General features: G+C 43.1%; 1 protein-coding gene across 4 annotated transcripts in view; it reads right to left on the reverse strand.

The window, feature by feature from the left end:
• Positions 1 to 11,051, reverse strand: part of LOC118117317 (microtubule cross-linking factor 1) — a 52,373-nt gene that overhangs the window by 38,597 nt on the left and 2,725 nt on the right. For all 4 annotated transcript variants that reach the window (XM_035169460.2, XM_035169459.2, XM_035169461.2 and 1 more), the window contains exons 2-3: positions 9,432 to 9,656; positions 9,079 to 9,237 (exon numbers count right to left, since the gene is read on the reverse strand). In XM_035169460.2, the coding sequence (XP_035025351.2) occupies positions 9,079 to 9,237; positions 9,432 to 9,656 (384 nt within the window). The remainder of the gene's footprint in view (positions 1 to 9,078; positions 9,238 to 9,431; positions 9,657 to 11,051) is intronic.

An 11,051-nucleotide genomic window follows, 5' to 3' on the forward strand; every position in this document is an offset into this window, starting at 1 on the left:
GAAGGGCTGCAGGCGAAATAATGCTGACAAATCATAAAAACAGAAAGAGATACCACACTTCCCATACGGCTGCTGCCATAACAAATATCAGCGGCTCAGACGTGTAGGGAACAGGGATCATCTCTTCCTTTATGTAACCAGACTTGGTTTCGGCTTAATTCAGAATTCCCCTTTCAAAAGGAGAATTAAAGGATAAAGCCGGTGTTGTTATATCTTTACGTTTATTCATTTTCTCACAAATGTATCTCTTCACTGTCATCAACACATCCCAGGAAAAGACCAAATCCAATAGTGGATTCAATCCGTCTGTGTTAGAGCCGTCACATTTGATTCGAAATCCAAACTATCACTAGAATGTGGAGACAAATTAAATATTGGTTCAGTTTGATGGAGTCTGTGAGATCGTCGGCATCCAGGAGATTGGATCCTCTCGAGTGCTGATCGAAGCAGATTGACTTCCTGCCTTTTCCTTGATTTTAGCAGGTGACACTTACACATGGATGACGGACGTCCGCCTGTTCCGAGCGACAGGCGCTTTGATACTGTTAGCAAGTGAGCTAAAGTTAGCATGGTCGACAACAGCAGCACCTTCACTTGCTTATTTGCTTTTACTCGTCACTTAAACATCATGATATACACGACACAGACGTGTGTAGATGACAAATTTAATTTTTAGCCTCACAGACAATTTAAATGTAGAAAATCTAAACATCTTCAGACATCTCGTATAAGAAAAACTTGTTTGTGAGGGCAGAAACTGAATTTACTGTGAAAACAACAATAGTGTTATTTCGCCTCTTCAATATCTGATTGTTTCTGTAAATAGCCTCCTCAAGATGGCTGCCGGAGCTTTAACTGAGCCTTTATCAGGGGCTTGTTATCCTCAAGCCCACGATAATCATCGAGCGACGGCCTCCAGCCACTCCGAAGATCATCTACTATTCATGACTAGCATGAGCCGAGCTGTTTTTCAAGGTTTTCCTTCTGTGACCATTAAGAAAAGGTGTATGGGGATAAGCCACAGATAAATAAATCCCATGATCATGGAGTTGTTTCAGGGTCTAGGACACTATTAGGATCCCCTGCCTTGCGTCCTCTGCTCACTAATGGGAACCAGACAACAGCTTCTCGTTATTTGTGACAGGAGCTTCGGGGGGGAGGAAGACTGGAGGAGGGTGTGGGGTTGAAAAGGGGAAGTGCTCGTTGATATCCAGCTGGCTGACAATGAGGTCGTCTTCACCCCCGCGCCACTTATGGCCCACTCAATATTTCTCTGTCCCCTTGTGTGTGACAAATGGTTCACAATGGGTCGGTAATAAGGGGGCCTTCACCTCTGCACACATGTGGTCCTTGTGGCCTGAAAACGGTGGGAGGGGAGCCAGTGAAGGAGCAAAGGGAGATTGTATTATCAAATCCCAGCAGACAACCAATCTGCCACTGGGCCGTGTGAAAGACGACGACATCCGAGCTCAGGTGGCAGCAGAGGTCCGGGGGGGTCGTGTTTGAACAGCAGGCGCCACAGCTTCCTGATGAAATGGGTTTTCCTGACCTGAGAAACTTAATTTCACCTAAATTTGGATCTTCAGCATCATCATGACTGTTGAGTAAGTCTGTGTCTCCTAGAACTTGTGCTGTTCATTACCTCTGCCAAGCATCATCAGACGCCTTTAACACTAATATGTGTCTAACAGATTTTTCTCTGACCAATTGAGGCAGAGAGAAGAAGCATTTCTTGAAATAAACATTTGCTTTTACTTGCCAATAATTTACTCTCGCCCTTGTTAATTAGTTTTCTATTTATATGCTAATGTCGGGTCTTTAAGGGACTTGATTGTTCTCTGCTGTTTCATTTCCACATTTGTTTAGGAACATTCTGTCATTTCATCTGTTTCCTGCGCTGTGAGCTTCACGATACAAGCTGCCGTTTGTTTAGAATCATATATTTGCCTCATGACGGAAAAAAATACAAATGTTGTTCCATCCTCTGTTTACATGTCCAGTAATTTAGATTTATTCTTATTTCCATTTCTATTTATGGATCAGCGTTATGACACTTACAGTACAATAAATTTACTTGGGTAAAATCATCTATTAAATTCAAATGCTTTAAATTCAAAACCCGCTATTAAAGGATATGAGCTCATATTTCAGTTTTTCTGTAATAATCAGGGATATTTTCAGATTAATACTTTTATGACACATATTGTTATGGGAGCTTGAGAAGCCTGTGGAGCTGTTTAAACTCACTCATCCTTTGTGTCAGTTCCTGTGTAATTGAACGCTGTGAAGAGCAGGAAGACGAGGTGGATGCCAGAGGGATAAGATTCACTAAGATGCTGCAGCTTTTTGATAAATTCTTTGCTTTTTTGTAACAAGCTGTGTCGGCAACTCTTTATTGCTGAAGTCATCACTTAATCATGAGTGTGTGCATGCAACACACAGCCCCAGGGAGCTGGAAGTGTCAGCCTCTGTCTGCCTCCCATCTGTCCTTCACCCTCACATCTTCTACAACAAGCTCATCTCCCTTCAAACCCAAAGCACTAACTTGTCTATAGGCTCCCACGATGCTCAGATGCATCTACTGTATGGAGGAAATATACACAGGGGAGTTTGCTCACGCAGCTTCCAAGACCTGTATATCTCCCAAAATAGAGCACTCTGAATATGAAGGCAGATGCTAAAGAGATGCAGCGAGGTCGACCGGACACAGCTCTGTACTCTGTCAAGGAGCGTATGTTGCTTTGAACTGAGAAAAGTTAAAAGCATCTTGAGTTTAAAAAAAAATACACAATAAGATCTGAATCTAAGATTTTCCTTTACTGTGAATAAAGCTTAAAATACTTTGTTTAGACTTGTGTATTGTTTGAATTTGTTTTCAAAACTACAGTCGATACTGTACCATAGTTTGAGCATCGAAACTAGAACCCTTTGGTTCAAGCGACACTCATCTGTGTAGTTTCCAGATGCAGAGAGCAGCTGTTTTCTACAGAAAAGCTCCAACAACACAACATGTGCTGTCTGTGCAGCACCAAACACTTCATGCACAAAGATAGTGAATATCCAGTGAACACAGTGGAGGGTTTATCTGCTAAAAAGCCAATATTTCTAAGGGTGTTACTGTCAATATCTTTATGTCAACAATGGATCATGTCTACTCCTACGTGCAAGGAGACTCTCCGACATAAAACCATAAAGTCTGGTACCTCGTCTCTACACTATGGCAGCGCTGTGTCACCCAGCTGCTGTCGGCGGGAACGTGGTGACAGCCTTCTGTGACTCAGACAGACTCTGACCTCTGCCACATGAAATGAGCTCTTTTAATCCATCACTGACCGACTCACTGATTCCACACACACCCCGTGGTCTCATCTACAAACTGAGAAACACACAGTTTGACATACAGGACTGAGGGGCTGATGGGGAACATGTGACCAGGCTTGGATTATTTTATAGAACTGGTGATTACATCAGCACAGTTTTGGATATGAAGGTCCTACAGGCAAGAAGCAACATGATTCACAAACGCATTTAACGTACGTTCATCTATTTACTTATTCTAAAAATCTCTGTCTCTCTTTATGTGGCTCACATATCTCAAGAACTATTCATCTTATCAGCTTCACCTGGCATCTGTATTGTTAATGGCATCTTTGAGTTATTTTTCATAGCTCTTCCCTCGTATAAAAGTCAGCCACACAACAGAGATCGAAACCTCTTCTCACTCTCCACAACCCTTGACGAGGCCCTCACCTGCCACTGGAAGCTGTTATTGTTCTGTTCCCTGTGTTCGGAGGAGAGGTGAGGAACACAACCGATCAGGCTGAGTTACAGCCTGCCAAGCTGCTGTCAACCTGCCTAAATATAACTGCTAATAACATTTGTCACAGTGGAGAAGCGGGGCACTGAATGGGGAAGTGTGTGGCTCCTCCATTTTCAGATCTAGGTTAAACTGAGCAGCTCACTGTGATGATGAGATTAGGTTTTTCTGGATTTAATGCCAGTTTTTGAAATTTGAGTAAATCTCAGCCAGGTGTCTGCAGCAGCACTTCAGGTTCTGTTTGGAGCTGCTTCTACGTGATCATGCTTTTTTAGTTATGATTCATCTTTCTGCAGCATATTAAATATAATCTATCACCTCAGAGCAAAAGCGATGGATTAAATTTACCCAATTTCCTTTTCTTATTTCTGAGTTTGAAACTCCTCACAGGGGCGTTGAGTGGCAGCTGCAGCTGTGACTTTGCACCTCAAGTAATTTGATCATGAAGAAAACAGCTCCCAGGTGTTTTCTTGCTTTCATAGACAATGAGTTAATTTGCTAAATTCAGAATGTATATTATACTATAATTTAACGCATGATCTAAAGGCTAAAAGGCTTTCATATTAAAAACGATGCTTTGAATTTATATAAGAAACACAAGTTCTGAAGAGTTACGCTGACCGTTAATGTGTTTTCTCAAATGCTCTGATTCCTGCAACCACGAATGCTTCGGGATGTTTTGCGATGATAAAAGCAGCAGACACGATTCTTTTTTTAAAATTAAAACACTTTCAAAATGTCTGCATCTAAAAAAAAACTCGGAGGAGGAATTTCATATTTCAAGGCTTTTGAACTTCAAACGACGCAGCTCCAGACTCATAACACATCGCTCCTGGGTTTCATGCAAAATCGATGATTTTTCCATTTGCTTTGTGTCGGCGATGGTTTGCCGAGAGCGAAGCAACATCATCGCTGCTAAAAAGCTTTACGGCCACACGGTTCAGGTTTGGCCTACTTCACTTTAAGACGTACATTAATATTAATGTTATCAAGTGCGAAGCAGACTTTGACCGACGGGAATGTTCTTAAATTGACTTCCATGCTTTTTATGATGTTGTCAACGGGGGGTCTGACCTTCTAATCTTTGGAAACAGCATCCAGCATCAACAGCAACACGTTCAAACAAACACCCTCTGCTGCTCATTATGTAAATGGGGGATCTTTATATGGATGTGTGTCACTGCAGCAGATTTTCAACTTACAGCAGAGTCCCTACGCTACTCCTCTGCTCACGCCTGCTCTCCTTCCCATTGGTGCAGTCTGACACAAGATGTTAACTAGGTCAATGAGATTCCTTCACACTCCTCCAGCAGGGAACCACAGCGGAGAAGAGGAGCCGAGCGGAGCAGGGAGACGGTACGATGAAGAGGAGGATCAGGAGATGCTTCAAAGCCAACATCTCTTCTGCTGAGATCTTGCAGGAAAAGTGTGAGAGAGGAGCACCAGACTGCCGCCGCTCTGACATGAAACGAATGACGTCTGAGGCGACTCTCGCTCAGGCATCGTCGACGCGACTTATAAACAATGCAGGCTTTCCCCACTCGAGTCTTTGTAGTAGTGGCATGCTGCAATAAAAGACTCATGTTGGGAGACACTCTTAGAGACACAGGCGATTCCTATTTTTACATGCGTGCAAAAATGAAAATACTGTGCCAAACACTGCCTCAGCACTCTCTCTGAATAAAACCACAGTGGTTTATGTCTTTTCGCTGTTTAGAGGGTGGCTGTATCCCACTATTGCTGGTGGATATGCTGTTACCTTCAGACCAAAACAGGGAGGCTGTACCAGCTTATCACAGAGCCAACATACAGAGATAAACAACCACTCACACCTATTGTCAATTTAGTATCTCCAATTGTTCTAACCCCAATCTGCAAGTGTGGGAGGCAGCTGGCTTACTCAGAGAAATCCCACGCAAACACGGGGAGGACATGCAAACTACACACAGAAAGAACCCAGTCCAACCAGGATTCAAACCAGGAACCTCCATGCTGTGAGGCGACAGTGCTCAGCTACTGGGTGTGGCTTTAAATTAAATACCATACAGATATGAGTGGTATTGATATGAGCTGCAATGATCCAAGTGATAAATGTTAACCAGCAACTATTTTGATAATTGATTTATTCCCTGGTTGCAGCTTCTCAAATGCTTTAAATCTGTATTTTTTTTGTCATATATTATAGTAAACTAAACAAAATGTAAGTTTTGGACATTTGGTTTAATAAAACAAACTTTTATACAAAATTATTACTTCAATTTTCCAAAAATTTCGGACTTTAAGTCATGTATGCATGTATGTTTTTGATCATTTGGGTGAATCAACCCTTTAAAGAAGGTAATATATGTACACATGTTCTGGCTGGTGCCGTTATGTGTGATATCGTGCAGTTACACCTACATCAGATATTCTTCTTATCCTACAAGTATAATCAGAACTATCAGTGTGGTGTTGACATGGTTTAACACAATAACACCTCCACTAAGAGATGGTGGTTTTACAATGTGTGATGCAATGTTTACTTTTGGGCTTTTCTTCAACATCCTGTCCTCACGAGATGCTTCTGAGTGACAACAGAGGAAATATGACATACTCTGGTGCTCGCTGAGGAGGAACAGCTGAGCACAAAGGATTATAATTTGCTGTAATGAAAGACGAATCTATCGCAGGGGACTGGGAACACCTAATAAATCACCTGATGCTGGTGTTATGCACGTTGACGTTTCATTAGTTCCATTTCATTACACGTATCACTAAGCCTTTCTTCAAATGTCAGAGGAATGAAGAAATCTCTCGACCAATCACTGCTCTCCTTTCGCAGTGACCACACACATGCAAGCAGGAACAATTCGCTCCTCGAGCCAAAACAGTAACGAGAGACGCTCCTGATGACCTTCTTCCCTGAAACTGTTTAGTATCAGGTCTGTGGAGCTGGTTGTAGCCGATTCCTCCGCTGCTCTACCTCTGTGTCTCTTTGTCTTTTTCTCCCCTCCTCTCCCCCCCCCCGTCAGCGTGTATGAAAACATGCCAGGCTGTTTTATAACAGGCCTTCTTCTTGGATTAATCCGTGCACGGGTGCCAATCTCTGGGCCAGAGTCACACTGTGTAGCCTCTGACAGCAGGGGACAGGGGACAGGAGGAGACGAGCTTTAGAGGCCAGAGACGCACAAACTGTCCTGAGGTCAGTTTCATGTATTTACCACTAAAGTAATAAGAAAAGGGTTTGACAGGATTTTTTTATTGTCTAAATTATTCCACACACATTGCAGCATAATACTGATGATGCCAAACGCGAATTTTTCCTGGTGTAGTATCAAAATTGGCGATTGAGTTTTTACACAAACCTAAATTATCAACACGCTGATGAAAACAAATTTAAACCAAGAGTCAAATATCTGTAAGTGCACAGAAAGGTTCTCGGAGTGCCTTCTAAAATCTAAAAACACAAAGGAGTGTGTAGGTGAATGAGGAAATTGCACCTTGGTCACAATTGATATAATCTAATTAAAGCTGAAAAGTAAAGGAGCAACCTCTCAGTCGGGTGGAACACAATCTTGTTGTTGGGCTCCTCGGTCCCTGATGTGTATCTCTGTGACTGAGCAACTGAGCAAAGGGCAGATTGTGGGATTCGGTCAATTAAATGCGGCCCTGACTTAATGGTTTCTGTTTGTAAACACTCTTATCATCTGCTGCTATCAACACTCATATTAACTAATGAGTTCCTACTGTGCATTATTAATTTCACGGGACTTTCAAAATGAGGATGTGGACAGAGAAACTAGATAATAAAAAATATCGGGGGGTCCGGCATCATGAAGATTTGCTTCTGAAAAGGAGGGAGGGAAGAGAAACAGCGTCACATGTGCACAAGTGCAGATTCAGACGTGGATTTTGTTTTTCTGGGCCAAATCTCGGGGGGAACACAAAAAAATCTGCAATCAATTGGAGCAGCAGCTATCTCTGCCTCTCTCCTCCTCCGCCCACTATTTCTGTTTGCTCAAATAAAGCCTGTCTCATCCTGCGGTCGTACGTGTCGCAATCCTGCTCTGAGAAACAGCTCTGGAGCAAACAGACAGAAGAATGCTGCAACTGTTGTGCAAATTTGAGACGCTCCTCATCGTGAGTAATGTCCTTCCACTTCAATCATACTGTTCCCCAATTATTTTCTTTCGAGCGTTCACCAGTGTCAAGTGACAACAACACAAAGCAGAGTTTGCACTTGATGCATTGTCACATCCAGACGAGATATGGATTTACTGTCTGTCCCGGGAAACATGCAGCTCCGTCAGGCGCTGATAAGTTGCCTTTGAAACCAACAGTACTGAAAGTTGAGGTCATGAACAGCTTTGGAATATAGAATTTCGACCAGTGGAGGCATGCGACAGAAATAAGATGAGATACTGTGATGCACATGACGGCAGCAAGGTGTCATCCAGTCGCCAAGAGAAAACCCCAATGCATCTCCATCCTGACTGGTCGGGTATTAGCCTACTTTCTGCTTGTTGCCAGACGGCGTGTTACCTGCTGCTTGTCAGAATTGATTAGTTTAAGCAGCTGAACTTAAGCAGCAGCCCCGAGGAACAACCGCCACTCATCTTATTACCTGTGGGAAGAAGTTTCCCTGCCTCTATCAAAACAAACACTCCCTCCACTGAGCGGCAAAAGTTCAGGGATAAAAGTCTGAATTCTAAAGTTTAGGTGGAAAAACTTTATTCTCTTTCTGCAATAATTCAAAAGGCAACTGAACCAATATGGAATGATTACAAACTACATGAATCTGATGTGTGACTCTACAGTTACCGTGCAGTCAAAATATAAACAGCTCAGATGTAGCTCACAAAAATAGCAACATTATGCACATCACCCAAAACATGATGGTAATTTTAGTTCCTGCTCAAATACACACATGGGAAGAGGCTGGAGAAGTAGAAGAAGACAGAAAACCCCAGGCAGCCACAGGTAGAACATGTAAACTCTGCACAGCCCCGGCCGGCTGGCGGGTTCAAGCCCAAAACCTTCTTGCTCAGTTCAGAAAGAACAACAGCGCTAACCACTTTACCACCATGTCACGCTGAATTATCATCATGAACTTACCACAAGCCCGAAACAAAGTCTGCGTTCATCATACTCTAAATCTGCGGATGTCTTAGATTCTTTTAATGATTTTGTTTCCTAAGTGTCATAAAAACATGGCTTTGTGTGTGGCGGTGACCTGAGGGAGCACTGGAGCAACCAGCATGTGAGCATCATCATCCTCTCACCTCTCGGGTCCTCTCCAGCTCATTGTGCACCGCCTGTTTGGAGATCTCCACCTCGATGATCTTTTGTCTGAGCAGCTCGTTCTCGTCCTCAGCTCGGCTGCGCTTGTCCTCCACGCTCTCCAGCTCGTTGTGCAAGCGCACCGACACGTCTTTGGCCACCTGAGATTAAGACAGAAAACACGTATATGAAAATGTTCTTACGTTTCATTAGAACACATGCTAGATCATTTCTATATGAGCTTACATATGCACCCCAACACATATATAGACACACCAGGGTTGGTGAAGAGTGGTTCAAAGTGACTCAGTTCTTTATCAGGTAGTAATGATACATGCTGTACGGTCTCACAGACCTTCAGGTCCTGCTCCAGACTCCGTAGCAGATCTCCGTCCACGTGGCCGGTCTGTGCGACCCGCAGGCTCTTCTGCTCGGCCTTCCGCAGGCGGTACTGCAGGATGCGGCAGTTCTTGTTGGACCGGTCCAGTTCCCTCCGCAGCTCCTGCAGCTGGTAGACCTCCTCCTCCAGGTAGCTGTCTCGGATCTCCTCCATCTCCGCCCGCAACTCATCCACTTCATCCTGAGAGACACGGTGGAAACAGGGTCCAGCTGTTACTTCAGTTACACTGTTGATATCCAACACTTGCATTGATAAATCTCTAATGTTTGGTAACTTGTGTTCATTCTGTACAAAATAAATATTTGTGCCATAAAGTGTTCCTGAATATGCCCATAACATAACTTATTGTTCTTTCTGTATATAGTGTTGTTTTATGTCCGATAGTTGTTTTTATGTCCAAATGCACCAACCACACCAAGGCAATTTCCTGTATGTGTAAATATACTTGGCAATAAAAAGAATTCTGATTCTGATTCTGAAATATCAGGGGGGGTATCTGTTCGCCTGCTATCCTGGGTGCTTCAGTTTACTCAGGAGATTTCCCCTGGGAGGGATATTCCACCAGCTTGACTGGCACCTGATGAAAAGTCAATTGGATATTGAATGGTGAGGGAGGGAGGGAAGAGTGTATCAATTAATGAAAACTCAATCTGTCCTCATTGGGAAAGGCAAAGAGCCCGGTGTTATCTGAGCGGGGCCCTGAGGAAGGAGCTAACGACCTCGCACAGGGTCAGTCCGATCGATGGGACAGGTTAAAAGCAGAACCAGAGGCAGAGCAGCATCCTGGGACCAGGTATATATTTACAGATTATCACTGATGTTTGTGGTGAGTGTGCACGAGTCATCACCGGTAATTAGTCATCTCTTTAACTGTGGTGGAGCGACGTCTCCATAAACGACTTCTGTCCAACGTACAGTCGTCAACTAAATTGCTTAATCTATAAAGTTTTAAATAAAATGTGCTAATGTTTTGTTTTGTCTTCATTCCCAAAGATGTTCAAATAACAATATTAAATGGATAAAACAAATCTTCACATTAAAAGGAGCTGATAGCAAATAATTGACATGGACTAATTGCTTATCAGAAATAGAATCCTACATTTTTACTCGGTTTATAGCATTGAATTTGGTTATTTAGTATTATTTTAAGACACTTCATTGACCTCATTAACTGTTAAATAAAAAAGTATTCTGCAGTTTATCCTGTAATGAAAATCAGGGTTAGTTTTAGCCCTAAAACAATCATTCTCCAGCATCTTGTTGCTGTGATGTACATGAAATAACAACGGTTCACATCCTCTTCGTGACCTTTGTCACACATCACCTCATCATGTTTTCTTCTGTTCCTCTCAATCAAAAGAAGCAAAGCACCAGGAATATACACAATAATGCTGATAGAATAATAAGCAGAGAGGTGTCAACTCTGAGATGAATTAAAACAGGCAGTAATGTCTGGGACTCCCAGACATTTTGGGATGACGGGGGTGGCTGGGGGATGTCTCTGGAGTTCACCTCAGAGACCCAGCTGGCAGCCTGACAGCCAGGCGGGAGGGCGTTTGAACCCCACACACATGG

This window comes from Hippoglossus stenolepis, chromosome 11 (assembly GCF_022539355.2).
Source record: "Hippoglossus stenolepis isolate QCI-W04-F060 chromosome 11, HSTE1.2, whole genome shotgun sequence".
NCBI classification, from domain to species: Eukaryota; Metazoa; Chordata; class Actinopteri; order Pleuronectiformes; family Pleuronectidae; genus Hippoglossus; species Hippoglossus stenolepis.